The following is a 16,893-nucleotide window of genomic DNA, read 5'->3' on the forward strand; positions in this document are numbered from 1 at the left end:
GCTTCTAGGATGAGGTGTTCAGATGTGGCACAGTTAACCCAGCTAGATCATGTAACAGGTTAGAATAAGGTATTAATGAGCAAAGTCTCAGGCTGAATTGTAGATGAATAAGTTGTGTAAATAGAACTGGAAATTATCCTGGCCATGTTTTGCAATCTATTTCTGACTCAGGGGGGAACTGGGTTCACTGGAACAGAGTCACACAAACATTAACTAGTTGAAAATACCCAGCACAGAGCATTTATTTTATATCAAGCGGTCAGTGTTCTTTCCCAAAAGCTGGTGGGAAATCAGAGCTGCACCAGCTTTGTTCTCGCCAGCATGCAGGGTACAGGCCACAAAGGGATGTGGTGCTCCACCACTGAGGCTACCAAGTACTGACTGAGACAGCATCACTTGGGACTCCCTATTTGTGCCACTTCTGGGAACTGAAAGCTTTTGGGGGATGAAGGAGCTGTACCCAACTCTGTGCTGCTGCTCCTCTGGTGCTACAGGATGGGACTGAGGAATCTGGCCTAAAGCTTGTTAAAGGCTCTAAAGGATCAGAACTGTCCTCTTATTTACTGTAAATGGCATTGTGTTGCTCACCTGTGCTCAACACTGTGCTCACCTGTTATGTCTGAGGGCCAGAGGGAGGAGTGTCACCTGCTTCCTTAATTTAAGTGTTCTTCCTTGCCCAAGTTCACCACTCTTTAAGATCACTTATCCAAGTGGAAAAGCCCCACACTTGTGCATTGCCATGATTACAAAACAGTGTAAATAACTTTGGAAGGAAAAGTTTAAGAGAAAAGCTTTAAATAAGCTCCGTGGTTCCAACATACAGAGAGTTCATCAGGCCAGCACCATTCTTGTGATTTTATCAAACTTCACCTGCACTTTGTTTTTCCGTTTTTAAAGCCTGCATTGAAAAAGAGCTTGTCCAGTTTAATTTAAATTCCTGCTGTAGCAGAGAGGTTGCATCCTTTACCCTTTCTCCCTACTGCACTGAATTACTCCATCCTTTAAAACACAGCTGGTTTAGATTGAGAGGAAAATGACTGTTTTTGCCAAACACAGTTTTATACTAGATTTTGGGAGTATAACCCTGTTTGTAACAGTATCTAAGTACTTGCCTCAATTTAAGCAGCTGAGTATTCCTTTTTTTTTTTTTTTTTTTTTTTTTTAAGATTACCACATGCTTAAAATGAATACTTCCTTTCTTAAAAGACATATGGTTTTGGAGATTAAAATACACCCACGTTTTGCTGATATATGTCAAATCTCTTGAAACAATGTGTATTTCTATTTTTGCCCCCCAAGGTGGACACCCATGGAAATATTCTGCTGACATCGCTTGAAATTCACAATGAGGTGGCAAGCAACGAGGTCACAACCAGCGTCACGGATGCCAGAAATTCAACGATATCCTTTGACAACTCAGGAATCCAGTACAGAAAACAAAGTTCACATCGTGAAAGCTTTGGAAGGCGTCCGTCAGAAAGAACAGGCTCCCACAGCAAGAGGGGCCATTTACGAAGAAGGTCTTCACAACTGAAAATAAAAATCCCTGATCTAACAGATGTGAATGCCATTGACAGATGGTCAAGAATGGTGTTTCCATTCACATTTTCTCTTTTCAACTTAATTTACTGGCTATACTATGTTAACTGAGTGACTGAACTTTTTTAAAGGACTTCAGTTATAACAAGTGAAGTACTTACTTGCCTGCAGAGTTTATATATATTTATATATAAATATATATATATATGAACTTTTACTATGTAGAGAATACTCATGTATGTGTGAATACATACAGCAAAGAACTGTGTGTGTATGTAGGCACACACTGAAAAGCAAAGGTATATATGTATGCACACATGCGTGTACACGCTCATTCTGAGGTTATGGACAATGTAACATAGAATGCACTTCGAGGATCTTTTTAAATTGAAAGGCAGGTGTCGTCAAAAACAAGCCTTGAGAAAGTAAGTGTTGTATATTATCACTACAGAACTTTGATTGTCATAGAAATTTTCAAGCAGCTGTAATGGTGTATAAAGTCAGTATTTAGTAACATTGTTTGTAAATGTTGCCATACACACTAATCATAAAGCGATAGAGTTACACTGGTAAGTTTAAAATAAGTTGTTTATATTGCAGATCCATCAAGAACAATTTCATCAAGCCAAATTTATTTTTCTTTGCTAAAATATCTTGGTTTTATATGTCATAATATATTTTTCCGGTCCTGAATAAGCATCGTTTTTAATGATCTCTTGCTTTCTCTTCTGCAGTAAGCAGGTTGATCATAGGAGTGTTGCTCTAGGTCTTTGGAGACATATACATGTTCATAATATTTCAAACAAGCATTTTAAGTGTCCATCAACAGTGAAAAGAATCTTTTGTAAGTACTGTAAATGTACAGCACATTTTCCTTCCCTTGGACTGGTTCCAGCTGCCATGTCATTTTGAAAGAAAACAGCACATTTTTAGTGTAATTTAGCTGAGAATTCAACTACTGTCAATGTGTTCTACATCTGCTATAGATTTAAAGATTGTTATTCCAGTGAAAGCATAGAAGATGTCTCAGGTTATTTGCTACTTCAACATGAAACCACCTAGCTGTAGCATTTTTTAAATATGCATTCACATTATTTAACATTTCTTATAACATTGTATGTTAATGTAAAATATATTTGCATAATATGCATATATGTATATTTTCTCAATGTTTTTCTTTCCTGTGCTTGCTATCGTGATTGCATGCTATGTCATATTTTTGTTTCTGTGATGTTACACTTTTATTCTCTAGAATTGAACAAATAGAGCACTTCTGATACTTTGATTCAGTAATGGAGCATTTTCATATTTTATTTATATACTTAAAGTATATATGTGTACACTTGTAAAGCTAGTGTGCTGCAGTCACAGATCACAAAAGATAGCAAACAGTATGTGTTTTTTTTTCAACGTTAATTATGTTCAAGCACATTCTTCATGCAAATGTGACCACTTTGGTTTTCATTCGAATTCATTCCCTTACCAGGGCTCCAAGTTTTTTCATTCTGGTAGGCTGTAGTCATCAAGGTATGCCGATTTCAGATCTGTAAACTTAATTTGTTATTTATCAGAGCAACCTTTCTAAAGAAAAGAAGATATATTTTTTGTAAGCAGTGTTTCTATCATGTACATTCACAAATACCAACAGGTACAGTAGCATAAGTAGATTAAAATCAAGAATTCAGGCACGGTCCTGCCAGTTCTCCACAGGTAGGATTCCTGGGGAAACCAGTGGAAAGCTGTGGCAGAGAGCTTTGAATGCTAGCTAGAGACATCGATGGGAGAAAAATATGTGGATATGCATCTACCAAAAAAAATTAAAAGGAGGGTATGATACTGAAAAGTATCATCAGTTACAGAGCCATAACTTGGCTCTGTAATGACCTGCGTTCTCACTTGATTTATCTGCGAAGAGAGCAATGATACTTGTGCTGTTGCCCTGTACAGTCCATTGCTGTTTCCAACCCCTGATTCTTTGCAGCTGAGCTATGAAACTTTGCTCTGGGCTGAAATGCAGCACAGAAAAAGTCCTGAGTGCCTGTTCCATGGTGCAGGATGTACCCAGGGGCTGCCCTGTGAACAGCAGTGCACTCCTCGCAGCCGCATCGAGGCAGAGCTGCAGTGCGATCCCCACCACCCTAACTTCGCCTGCCAGCGCCTGCAGGATCAGCACCGCAGTCCAGCTGCATCCTTGGCAGTGGTGCAAAGTGGCTGTAACTGCAGTTTTTAAGCACTGTAGCTGCAAATAACTGTGCAGTATGAAGAGCCTCAAAGGAACCCACAGAGCTGGAGCAAAAAAGCTTGTGTTTTTTTTTTAAAAAAAGCTCCTCACTATTAGTTGTCATCGGTAAACCACAATTACGGGCTCTTTACTATCTCTATGAAGGGATTACAGAGCACATTGTCGTCATTATATTCAAAGTAATAAAACAATTAACACCTCCCCAAAGTATGTATTTAGTAGATTTGTTGAAAATCCCTTCCCTGTTTTTATCGTACCATCAAAATATGATTAAACAAAAAATAAATAAATCTGATTTTAATAAAACTTAAAAAGAGTAGGCTTTGCATTGGAAAAGTTACCCTAACAAAATGATCTTTGAGCAAGTCCTTCAGTAAGTGCCCTAAACAACTGTGCTGGAAAATGGGATTCAAGAAAAGAGTGGTCCCATGCTGATGATTTAATCACAGTTCTCTCTTTTCTTCAAGCTCCAAGTCCTAGAAATTATCTGATCAGGCAGGGGTCTTTATGAACAAGAAGTGACCTTTTATTTGTGATACTCCACATCTTGTTGAAGCCACTTCTCCAGAGGCTTCAGTCAGGATTTTTAGGTAGGAGGCAAATTACAGTCTGGCCTGAGTGAAGAGGCAACATGCACTTTCAGGACCCCACATGGGCAAGAGAACCAAGTCTCTAAGGACTCTTACCACTTGCTGGGGTAAGAGGCAGTGTGTTACTGCAGCCCCTTTCATGGATCAGTACTTCCCCCTTTTATCTCACTGCAAAGAGTGAGCAGTTTTATGTTTCAGATTTTCATGAGATTTTGTATTCATCAGTCTAGCTGAGTTCCATAGGGCAGAAATAGCTTGGTCTTTGAACAGGCTGAAGTCTTGGTTGGACTTGAAGAAAGCCAGGAAATACTCACTTGAGGTTAACACTTCATCCTTAACACACATTTTTGTGCCTTTTTTTGCCAATTCCTTTCCTCCAGTCCCAGCACCACTTCTTACACACAGACACATACACACAACCATGTGTTAAGAACAGTGTTTACCTTGACCTCACATTTTCTGGCTATTGTCACTTTATGCTAGCTACAGTGTATGACTTTAATGTAATAGGTGGCTTTAAGACTATATATATATAAAAAAAAAAAAAGATAATTCCAACCAAATTGCACCAGAGTAATGTATTTATAGCTAATTAACTCATTTCTAACTCATACTACTATAAATAACATTTACACATCATTTGTCTGTAAAAGGCGTTAAAAAAAAAAAAAAGTATCTATCTTGTGTTATAGCCCAAAGGATCAATAAAAAGTAGAAATATTATGTTTGTTTAACTCTAAGTTGATTTCATTCCATTGTAAAGATAAACTAAACCCCAGTCTTTTTTTGCTTAAGGCACATCTATGTATTTTTGGTATTCTTCAGCAGTGGAAAAAAAAATAGTAAAATGGAATGATGAAGAGATGCTTTATGAAAATATTGATGAATGAATATTCATTTATTAAAAAGGATTTAAAGATCAATTGTTTCTCTTTTTTCTTCTGGGGTTGGAGGAAATATGTCAACTAAATTTGGTGCTTGGCTAAATTCTAATGTTTAATTAGGTTTTAAATGTCATGTAATAGTCTTACACAGTTTTAAAGAAAAAAATAGATTAAAGTATTTTGAAATTGACACACAAGTAGAAAAATGGATTCTTAAGTATTAAACTACTGTGTTTCCTAGTGTTTTCTGTAGTAGATTAATGAAGAGGGAAAACTATATCCACTGACCTGGCAGGGTTCTTAATGGCAACCCAACCTCTCTTGACCTGGGGCACTGCTCGGTAAGAGCAGAAAGGTTGTCCTCTTTACATGCAACCTTTGCCTGCCTAGGAGACAAGAGAGCTTTTGATATCAAAAGATGGTGATGTCCTGTTAATTTGTTTCATTAACCATCATAAATATTTTAAAAATTAGCCAAAAACTCTTCTCTAGCTATGCTAATTGTATCAGGAATGCTAATTGCATTCACTACACTTTCTATTGCTATCTGTTGGTAGGTTATTTTAAAGGAGTTGGGATTCTGACAGGTTCCAAGAGGGGCATTAAGTTCATTTTAAGAATCCTCTAAGGATTCTAAGTGGAGATTTGGAAAGCACACTGTCCTTATACCTGACTGCCGTTCTTTGTGTTATAATAAGCTGTCACACACTTGCTTAAATATCATGGTAGCTAATGGAGTGTGTCACAACTTTTAGGAGCGGGTAAAATATTCAGCACAACAGATTTGATTGCAAGGCCTTTGAAGTCAACAGAAAGGCTCCCTCTGTTCAGCAAGTTTCTGTTCAGTTCTAGCAGCACTTCGCAGATCGTAAGTAACATCTATTGTCTATTTACTCCAGTACAGCACATACTGGAGAGCAGAAAAAAATAGTGATGTCCCAAGCTTATCTTTTTATCTTTTTGATGAGGAATATCTGGGAAAGAGATATATTTCCTTCTGTATTTTAAAGCTGATGTATGGACAGATACTATCAGTTAATACTAATATTAATTAATAAGGTACTACTAACTGTATTAAAGGTTTTCCAGTCCTATTAGATATTTGGGGTTTCTTTCCCCAAATAAACATGCTCCTTAGGATCAAGGCAAATTCCAAAAATGTTGGTTTCATACTCGCAGCCATCAGAACAGCAAGCACAACCCACTAGCGGAAGAAGTAAGGCAGACGAGATAAAAATCAAACTAAGCATGGAGGGAATCCCAAGGCTGAATTTTCTTTGAACAAAGACAGAATCTCTCAAAATTACCTCCAAACTTTCCTGCAAATAAAGGGTCTGAGCTTTTCTAAAATCATTTCAGATTTTGAGTGGTTCTTTTCTGTGGTTCTCCTCTCTTGTGAGGGCCTGATTTGTGGTCTCAAGCAGATGCCTTCTGAAAATCAAATCCTTTGGCAGCTTACCCAATGCACTATGTCACTTGTTATACTTAAAAACTAAAGCCACATGGACAGAATATGTAATAGTACAAAAAGAGCAACTACAGTCCCTAAAATCAGCCAGTTTAAATTCTTTAGCGCGTTACCTGGATTTTAGGTAGTACTTAAGCATGCGCAATATTTCAAAAGGATAATTTATATGGACGGCATATCTTACCTTTACAATGTATTACTGCTGCATGCTTTTGTCCCAGTAAAGCAGCCTAATTTAAATCAGCGGTTTGGTTTGGTTTGGTTTGGTTTGGTTCTTTTCAGTCACTTTCCAGAAAGTGACTGCTCAGGCCAAGTTTTGCCTGGGCTACCTAGACAGAACACCTCAAAGCCACTCAGGTCCCTGCTCTGAATCTTTTTGGAGGCAACGATCTTTCTCCTTTGACTACAGAGGGAGCCTTAGGCTAAACTCTGAATTATCCCCCAGCTTACAACCAGCAGTTGGCTCCTTTCAGATGTTATTGCTCTTGCTGCAAAAGTCTGGAGATAAAATAGCTATTATCCTAGCTGGCAGGAGGCACGGAAGCAAACAGCATGGGTACTCAGGGCTATGATACATCACAGCAATCTTTAGGTTATCTGTTCTAATACTGTATTTAAATGTATTTCAGTTTATGCTTTAGCCTTCAAGTTAGCATGGTCTTCTCCAGGTGCTGAAGCTTTTTATACGTGTTTACCTGAGACACCTGGGATAGAGCATGGGAGGTTTGCTGAAGTCTTTATATCAGTTCAGCCCAAAACCTCTGGGCATTTCCTCTGTCCTTCACCCATATCATGGGTCAGAGCTTGCATTGCCACTGCTCTAGGTTAACCACACATCTGCAGGTTACCAGGAGCTCCAAGCTGCAGGCACGGTGACTTGCTCAGCTGTGCCAGCAGACAAACCAGCATTACACGTTCTCTGTGTTGGAAACGGTTTCACAGATCAGATGCTGTATTAGTCTAACAAGTGACTGCTGCTTCACACTTCCTCCACCTAAAATGCCAGCACTTCCACTAGAGAATCCATTTTCCTGTCCTTTGAAAAATACTAGAAAAAGGGGGAAATCACAGGCTGTCAGATAATTAAGAACCTCTCTCCATACACCTGGGCTTGAATTTTGCTGCAGGCCGTACATTTCATCCACAGGGACAGAACTAATTTGGTACAGAATTCTTCCTGCCTAGGGCTACTCTTAAAAGTATGCAGACTAAAACAGCGGTAATGTAAGCACATGCAACGGCATTAAAAAATTATTAGCAGTGAGGTCTTCCTGCCTTTTTTCTTCGGGGGTTATTTGATGCCAAGTGCACAAACAACTGCAGGAGCAGGGACCATCATCATGGGAAAATCTCCACTTCAGGCAGCCCAAGACTAAGACTGGAGTGAGGCTCTTGTGCTCCTCATGCTTTCAAAGCTCTTCTTGGCAGAGCCAGCTGGGCAGTTTGAGTGGAAATCCCCAGGACATGACCCAGAGCATCCTTCAAGCAAGTGCTCCAGGCACCGTCGTATGGTGTAAAAGCCAGCAAAAACTCTACGTGTAATTACATCCAGGATGGAGGGGAGCATCCTGTTAAGAAAAGGCCTTGAGTCCCAAGCAGATGCCTGTGAATGCCTTCAAAGTGCCGGATTTTTCCTCAGATTTGTATTTCCCGTACTGTTACATACTGGATATGCTGCTTTGCCTTTCAAAGCTGTCTGCCTAGTTCCCCTGCCACTGAAGAGGACATAAATTCATCCCATCTCATGTGGCACATTTATATGAGGTGTCCTCAGTCATTATAATCTATTTATAATCGACAAAATAAATACTATCAACACAAGGGCTACTTAAAGCCCACACTTGGAGTTCCAAGCCCACATTGGTAATTTTAGTTCTTTGACTAGCTGCAAAACCTGCCTCTAGAGAAACCTGTGAGAAACGTCAGAAGGAGCTGGGTGCTTGGCAGGACTGCTGCAGAGAGCTCTGCAGCTGGAGTGGCTGTGGTTGATGCTGGCAGGGGCACAAGAGAGACATAAGCATGGATGGAGAGCTAGAAATTATTCTTACACTTGCCTAGATTTACAGTGTTTTGGACTAAACTGTTTCAGTTGCAGCTGACAGGTCGCTCATGAAGAAATCCTGTGATGTGAGTGAACTCATATCATGGTCAACATTGTCCCAGTTGCCCCTCCTCCGGTGTCAGTGAGAGCCAAGAGCAGGCTTACAGCATTGGCTGGGAACTCGGGACCATGTTGACTGTTGTGAAATAACTTCTGATTGCTTACTGAGGTTGGAAAACTGTGACACGAGCTCATTTGCAAAAAGGAACAATTCCAAGGCACGTTTTCCTGTGAACTTAACACTCCTGACATTGCCTTATTCTAAGCTGGAAGTTACTGCATCATTAACTCATTTTCAAATTACCACTTACTTTTCCATTATTTAACATGAAGCACTGAGGTTTTTTTGCTTATTTGTTTCACTAAAAATGTAATGCACATTTTCAGCAGGAAAGCAATTAATCTGTGTAATAAATACATATGCATCTGGACATAGTGCTATATATTAATAGTGAAATGATCTAAAGGATAACCATAATAGGCTATTACTGTTTGAGCACTACCTGAAATACTGTCAGCAATTACATTTACAAAGCAATCTTAGTTTATAGTGACACTGATTAGGTATTCTATATGGGCAGTTAATATAGCATACTTCCATGTATCTCATTTGCTTTGACACGGCAGTTTTTGGTGAAGCCAATGCTAGAACAATTTCCTAATGACCTCACTGATGTTAAATTTCTCTTGATCATCATTTCTTGAAGACCTGTAACATTCTGAATGCAGATGACAGTTTTGACATTCACAAAGATGTAGGTTTAATTATCATCTTGATTACTTGAGCTGGAAAGCCAGATGCCTAAATATCATGAAAGGTCGAGTAGAACAAATCCTGATAGTTGATATCTCACAGTACTAGGAAGGCTGCTTGGGTTGGAAGGTGACTTAAAGAATAATACCAAGTAATTGGGAAATCAAGGGCTTTTTTCTTGGCACAGCTCTCTTCCTGCATGAAGAGACTTTGTTTAAACAAGAATCTCATCTTAACAGATACAGGAATCTGAGGTGGAGTGCTGAACACATGTAAATTATATCAAATAAAAGAGAACAGAAAAGAGAGATATGCAAGACACAAAGATATATAAAGATCTGCTAGGTTTTCCCAATGTCTCATGGTAGGTAACACTTTATTGTTGAAAGACTCACATAAAACGCAGCAAGCCTCCTCTTTTATAGGGGAAAATTTGTCAATATTCTTTACTTTTATGTGCATGATTTATAAATCTATTTTCTAAAGCAATTTGAGGGTTGTAAAATCATACTATTATTTAGTACACAGCTCCTCACGGACTTTGGTTTATCAACTGCTGGGTAAAGAGTGGAAAAAACATCTGCTAATCACTCATTAAACTAGAATAGATTCAAACAAATGACTGCTATTAAGAGTCCTGATCCAAAGCCCATTACAGTCAACAGAAAAGCTCTCAGAGGTTTTGACAGGCTTTGCATACCACCTGAAGTTAATATTAGCCAGACTGATGGAAAATGTACATCTTAATTGATTACATAAAATTCAAGGCATAAAAAAAATGCCAGAACTTAATGCATCAACAGGAAAGATCAAAATACAGCAGAGGACTGAAACCTGAAATTGATAGACAGAAGGGATAGAAATTTGTGCAATTTTAGTTTAATCAAGTACATTGATAGCGATAAGGTGGCAGATATCCAGGCTGCATTGTTGTTTGTCTACAGATGTTCCCAAAGGTAGGCCTGCCCCTTACCAGCAAAATGCAAAGCCAAAATAAATAAATAAATAAATATTAAAAAAAAAATACACACAACACACACAGGGAAAACAAAACAAAACAAAACAAAACAAGGTGACAACAACAACAACAAAACACTAACTGTCTCCCTAAATGAAAGTGGATCAGTCAGGGTCAAAGCATTGAAACGTGCTTTTAGGGAAAATATAGCCATGCTTCTGGCTGGGAACCATACTGGCTGTGGAGATGGTTTGTACCTGAAATCACAGCCATTCCATGAAGCAAGCTACAGGACTTTCTACTGTAATGGGTATTTTTATTGTTATTAATACAAATGTCGATATTATAATATTGTTAATATTACTGTCATTTAATAATTAGGTAAAGATTTACAGGCTTCATTGACAAGGAAGCTGTATCTAAGAGTTGACCAGGTAACTGTAGCCTAGGCCATGAGACAAGTCTGGTTTAGGAAGTAAAGATTTTTTTTTGGCCAGGGACTACTTTCAGGCATACAAAAGTAAAAACAAAGCCTGATTTTGGGGCTGATTCCTGCCCACTAGCTCAGTCCAACAGTCTGAGGCTGAGTTACTACAGGCTTACATGGGGACTGGGAAATCACAACAACTGAAACGGGTACGAAGCTCCACTGCTGGCAGGTGAGGGGATGTACCACCATGCTGCTGGCAATGTATAATTTCTGGAAGAATTTCTGTTCAAAATTTATGTGGCCCGTTTGGAATTGGGCACTAGCTCACATGTCAAATGATCCCGTAAAGCATGTTTAGTATCTTCAGTGTAATACGAAAAACTGTTGATAAAGGCTGCTTTCTGTCTTCAGAAAGCTAACTGTCTTCATGGATATACCCTTTCTCCGTCATAAAATGGTTGTAAAACACAAAGGTAAGAGCTTCAGGGCACTAGTTGTATGAGGGTAGAAAGTGCCATGGAAATTTTCAGTGCACTCAACCCTATTCATAGCTGTTAGTAAACAAAAAGGCTGCTACCAAGTCCTTCTCACATTTCCATTTCCATTGGCTTTGTGGGGAACAAGACCTGGCCCTTAGGAGCAGAAATTCATGCTGCTGCCAAAGCCAGGCAGACATCACTCAGTACTGGTCAAATCCACCCTTAAGCCACCAAGGTTGCCCTGGTGGCTACAGCCAACAGCAGGTGGCAGGCTCTCGCTGCTCAGGGGGTAACAAGGGTCTTCAGGCTGAATGTATTTATGGCCGATTTTTTCCCCCCCTTTGTTCTTGTGCCAGAATTGCCCTTTAGCTCAAATAGCACTTCCCCACCTGGCATTTACTCTTTTGATATATTTCTAGAGAGAAATCACATTTTCCTCTACTTTCATTTTTCTGAGCTAAAAGATGTTCTTCTATTTTTAGTCGCATTGTGCTCTTCACTCCCTTGACCACCATCTTACTCTTTCATCTGTTGCAGATGTACCATAAAGGACCAAAATACTTTACAGTGTTCCTACCATCTTGATTTCTTCTGTCTGTTTCCAGTGTTGCTTGGACACATTCTCCTAATAATCGTCACCAGTCTCTTCCCCTGCCCAGCCTCATACCTCTGTCCTTAGCTTACCATCTGGTTTTGTTCTTCTTTTGTGTCTCTAACTCTCCTCTCCCTGTGCTATCCACTTGCCTTCTGGTGTTAGGAAAGGCATTCACATCAACACATATTGCAGGGAAGGAAAATCTCTGAATCAAAGGTGAAGTGAAAGCTTGTATTTCATCTTGCCATTGAATAACAGAGACCAGGACTTTTGTATCTTCCATCAAACACCACTGACAGGTAAGATAAGTACAGTATTTGAACTGCAGAGAATCCCAGACGTCTACAGGTCATGGGTATTGGGTCACTGGTCATGGGTATTGTACTAGGGGCCACATTTCTTCCACAAAGTCCTGGGGCCCAGCTGAATGGGGCCCAGCTCTTACAGTGTGAGCACTAATGCTGGTGGAACCTTGTCTGCCAGGGAGACTCCTAACAGCAAATTATCCTGGAGACTGAACCTGAGACCTCTGCCCATGTGTAAAGCATGGTGCATGTGTAAATGGTGTTCAGGAGGCTGTGGACCGAAACATCTATTCTCTTCGGTTCACCTAAGCAGAAAAATTGCTCACAACTGTTGATCTTGACAGCCACCGAGGGAAGAACAGTCAAGAGCAGCCAAGCACCAAGAAGTGCCATTACACTTACAGGAAACTGCTGGCACCTCGTGCCGCCCCACGTGGGTCATGTCAGCAGGAGTGTTTCTGAAAGCCAGGGAGATTTCCTGCTGATGCAGGGATGTGTTTTAAAACCCACCGCTGAACACTGGGTGACATTTTCTAAAATGACTGGAACTCCCTGTCCTTTTTTTTTTTTTTTTTTTAATTATTATTATTATTATTTATTAATATTCTTTCAATGCTGTAGAGAAACCTGATTTCCAAAACATCCCTTCCAATAATCAGATGCCACTAAAGCCCCAAGACAAGCTGCTGGGGCACTGCTGTTTGCTCCAGGGGAGGCAATGGATGTGTGTCCCCATGGACCTTCATCTCCCTTTTATCTGCCTCCATAGAGGATGCTGGGCATGTGGCAGAGCATGGACAGAAAGGGAGCAGCAGGATGCCCTACCCCATGTGCTGGGAAAACCCCCACTCTGGCTCTGATGCTGCTCTACAGCTGACCCTAATGGCACCCCAAAAGACACTCTGTACAGGACCAAGGGCAGATTGTAATATTTAATATGCATCTTGTTTGGATTACAGTCTTTGAGGATTTCCAGTTATACTGCATCAAGGATGAAAGCAACCTTGAGGAGGGAAAAGTTGAGTGCTACGCTGAAATTCATTCGCATTGGAGCTGTTACTAGGGGACAAGAGGACTGTTTATGGGTTTTCACGTGGCGGAGTACTTGTCACAGCTGCAGTTGTTGGCTTTTTTAATCTAATTGCTGACTTGAAATGCAAATGACTGTAAAATTTCACAGACACATTTTAAAAATGCAAATTGCATGTGATGACAAATTTTCACATACTATTTTTCGTGGCTCATGAGTAGGATTTTTGTTTGTCGGGGAGTTTTTTTTTGGAAACTTCCTGGTTTGGAAATCAGGCAGTTCAAATGCCTAGCTTAAATTCAGGTGATACATCCTCATATTGACAAATACAAATGCTTGTAATACTGGGGACGCACTTGGCACATATTGAAGAACAAATACACTACAGATAAGCGTGCTCTATGCAACCTCCAATCCCATTGCTGTATATGAACTCATGCAGTAAGCTGCAAGCACATATCTGTGTGATTTTTCCTACAGCATTGACATACCACAATGGGCCAAAATTTAACAATGATTTAGCTAAAAATTCTAAATATTTGAAGCTTGTGGGAGCACTTGAATGCTCAGAAACATCAGAAAACCAGTCAGAAGTCTGAAAAATTAAATTTGCTCCTGTGAGATGGGACTGTCTCAATGACTGTGTGGTCAGGTGTGGGTGTACAATTTGGGCTAGGCAGCTATCCCGTGGCTGCCTGCAGCTGTTGGATCGGATGCAGTGATGCTTGATGCTGGTGGTCCCTCCCTTTCTATTTTTAAAGATCTTGGCCTTTAATGTTTGTGCTAGAGTATAGCTGTGTACTTGCTAAACAAGTGGGATGAATCCCAGTTGTTGGAACAAATTGCTCTTGCTGAGAACAAAACCAATCAGTTATTAACATAACATGCCAGTAGGAGACTTGCCAAAGTTGACTTGGGCCTCCAGGCGATAATGCTGTGCAAATAGCATTAGATTGCAACTAAAAGCCTGAAACCGAGGAAAAGGAGAGTTGCAGAGCAGATGTGTAACAAACAGAAAACTGAAGAGGAATACATAGGAAAGATCTGTAAGAACATAGGCAGTGTGCAGCTTCTCCTCAAAAAGACTTGAAATGAGCTGCCGCATCACTGCCACAAATTTTGTACACACAGTCAGTGGGAACACCACAGGAGGGAATAACTTATTCCCAGAGATAGCTGTTCTGCAGTTTCTCCAAAAATCAGGTTAGCAGTATCTCTCTTAGGTTGGGATATCGAATAGCAGGTCCCCTAAATTGCTTAGCATGTTAGCTGAGATCATAAAAGGAAAACCCCAAACCACTTGCACACAGACATAAACTGAAGGTGGATCAAACTACACCCTTGTTATTGGCAATTTAGCATGAAGGTTTGCACCCTCAACATTTTTGTTCCTCCTTTTGGATGGAAGCTGATATTCAGAGATTTTTTTTTAGGTTTTGTTCAGTGGGTTCTTCAATACACAACAGTGCTTAGTTAGTGGATTTAGGAAATTGTAAAGATATTTTTAGGAGGCTTAAAATCAGGATTTAGCTTCTGGGTCCTGAAATCTGATATCTTATATATATATATATATATATATATATATATATATATATATATATATAAAAACACACACAGATTCAAGCAGCAATACTCAAATGGAGCTCCTGAGAAATCCCTGCCTCGAGCTGCCTGCGATTGCTTACCAATGGGAGACAGCTCTGGAACTGAAAGCTGATAAACCATGTCTCCACAGCTATTCATAGAGTCTAACAAATCCTTCTGTGAGGCAGAGCTTAGAGCTTGGTGTCACTTCCTTGTGGCTCTGAGACCCAGAGTAGCATCTCTAGTACGGCGCAGCTCTGTGCTATGGCAGCACGCAGCCTGGGTCACTGCTAGTTCAGGCATGTCTGCACCATTGCATCATGTAAACATGCCCTTCGTGTCCCTCCTGTTACTCTCTGAATGGTGCAAGTGTACAGTATAATCAGTCGCATAAAGGCAGAAGTATAAATAACAACAACTGATTAGGAAAGCATTGCAATTAATCACAAGAATGCAGGCTCGGTGAACTCTGTTGTCATTTTTAATGAACCATACATTATAATTAGTGACACCCGAGGGGAACTGTAAATGCTTGCCAGTGCAGAGATGTCGAATACAAGAGTACTGCATCAGGAGCTTGTTCTCACGCTGTTTGTTGGGCTGTTTGAGATTTCTTCAAGAACCATGTGCTGTGCCTCAGTGACGTCCAGAAAACTGAGTGTGGAGGTAAAGAAAGTGAAAAAAGAAAGGAAGAAAAGTAGGCCCAGACCAATCCTTCATATTTCTGTAGGGCTGTGTGTGGTTTCATAGGGTCTGCAAGAACTGAAAAAGCAATGCAGAAGAAATCCCTCTATTGCATCCAAATTACAGATAGATCTCAAGGGTGAGGTACCAAGAGTACCAGCAGTAGAAATAAATGTATATCCCTTTAATATTACTACACTAGTGCTAACATACATAATTCTCATACCCAACTAGATATGCAGTGTCTGCACAGCTCAGAGGTGTTTCACAGAGTCTTATACACACAAACTAAGCTATTAGTTATGGTCATCTTTGATGGTTTTTCATGTGATTAACTTAGGTGGTCCGCACACAAGGTTAATTGGTTTTCCCACAGAAGGTTCCTGTTTTCTTTAATTTGATAACACATTCATACTGTGGACCATCAATCAATGTATGTTTTTTTTCAGAGAGCCTGTTTTTCTGTGGATCATTTTCCCAGATAATCTGCTTTCTCGTGGAACATCCACCAAGTCATGTTTTACTTCAGATGCAGATTAACAGTACTTTCAGGCATTGTAATTTCCTGCTGTTTTCCCAAGTGTTATTCTGGACAGCTTTAATATATTCATGGTCACACATACATCTTTCCTTTAGAGTTCCCAGATTTCTTAGGATCCCTACAAATTGCACTTACATAGCAATAGAAAAACATATATGCTCTTGTATAATAATGCTGTACTGCTTACATAAATATACACTATATAGATAATATATGTCTATACATGTTATTTCATAAATGTATATATGGATCTTTCTAACGTTGTGTTACTAAATTCTGTCTAATTAGGGGATAGTCATTATACTTGTTTACCTAAATTCATTTGCTTGCAAACTACGACACCTTGGTTGGCATTTCTAGCAGGTTTTCAATCATATTAAAAGATGTGCTGACATTTTGAAGAGTCGCGGACTAAAGCTACCTCTGGAATTCCCATGAGATAGCTGGTGGTTTGATTTGTTTAGTCAGACAATATCTATAAGTCTCATGCATATACACCAGTGTTCAGATGAAGCAGAAGATTTTTGAGAGCCTAAAGTAAGAGCCTGACAGCATGGTTAAGTGCTTTTTCCCCTTGGAGATTACTGCCTGCATGAAATGTGACACAAACTGGTCTGAGCTAGGAGGGAAATTCAAGAAAGCTGGAGAACAGAAAAACAACACTTTCAAGAGCCTTCTTGAATATTTATCTTATTCAGGAGCTATCTGT

The 16,893-nt window shown here is 39.7% G+C and overlaps 1 protein-coding gene across 2 annotated transcripts in view; it reads left to right on the top strand.

Moving 5' to 3' along the window:
• The window catches only part of GABRB3 (gamma-aminobutyric acid type A receptor subunit beta3), a 114,478-nt gene extending 111,822 nt beyond the window's left edge, over positions 1 to 2,656 (top strand). For both annotated transcript variants that reach the window (XM_032185492.1, XM_032185484.1), the window contains exon 9: positions 1,300 to 2,656. In XM_032185492.1, coding sequence (XP_032041383.1) covers positions 1,300 to 1,650 — 351 coding nt within the window. In that variant the 3' untranslated portion in view covers positions 1,651 to 2,656. The remainder of the gene's footprint in view (positions 1 to 1,299) is intronic.
• The last annotated feature ends 14,237 nt before the right edge of the window (positions 2,657 to 16,893 follow it).

Source organism: Aythya fuligula, chromosome 1, assembly GCF_009819795.1.
Source record: "Aythya fuligula isolate bAytFul2 chromosome 1, bAytFul2.pri, whole genome shotgun sequence".
Taxonomy (NCBI): Eukaryota; Metazoa; Chordata; class Aves; order Anseriformes; family Anatidae; genus Aythya; species Aythya fuligula.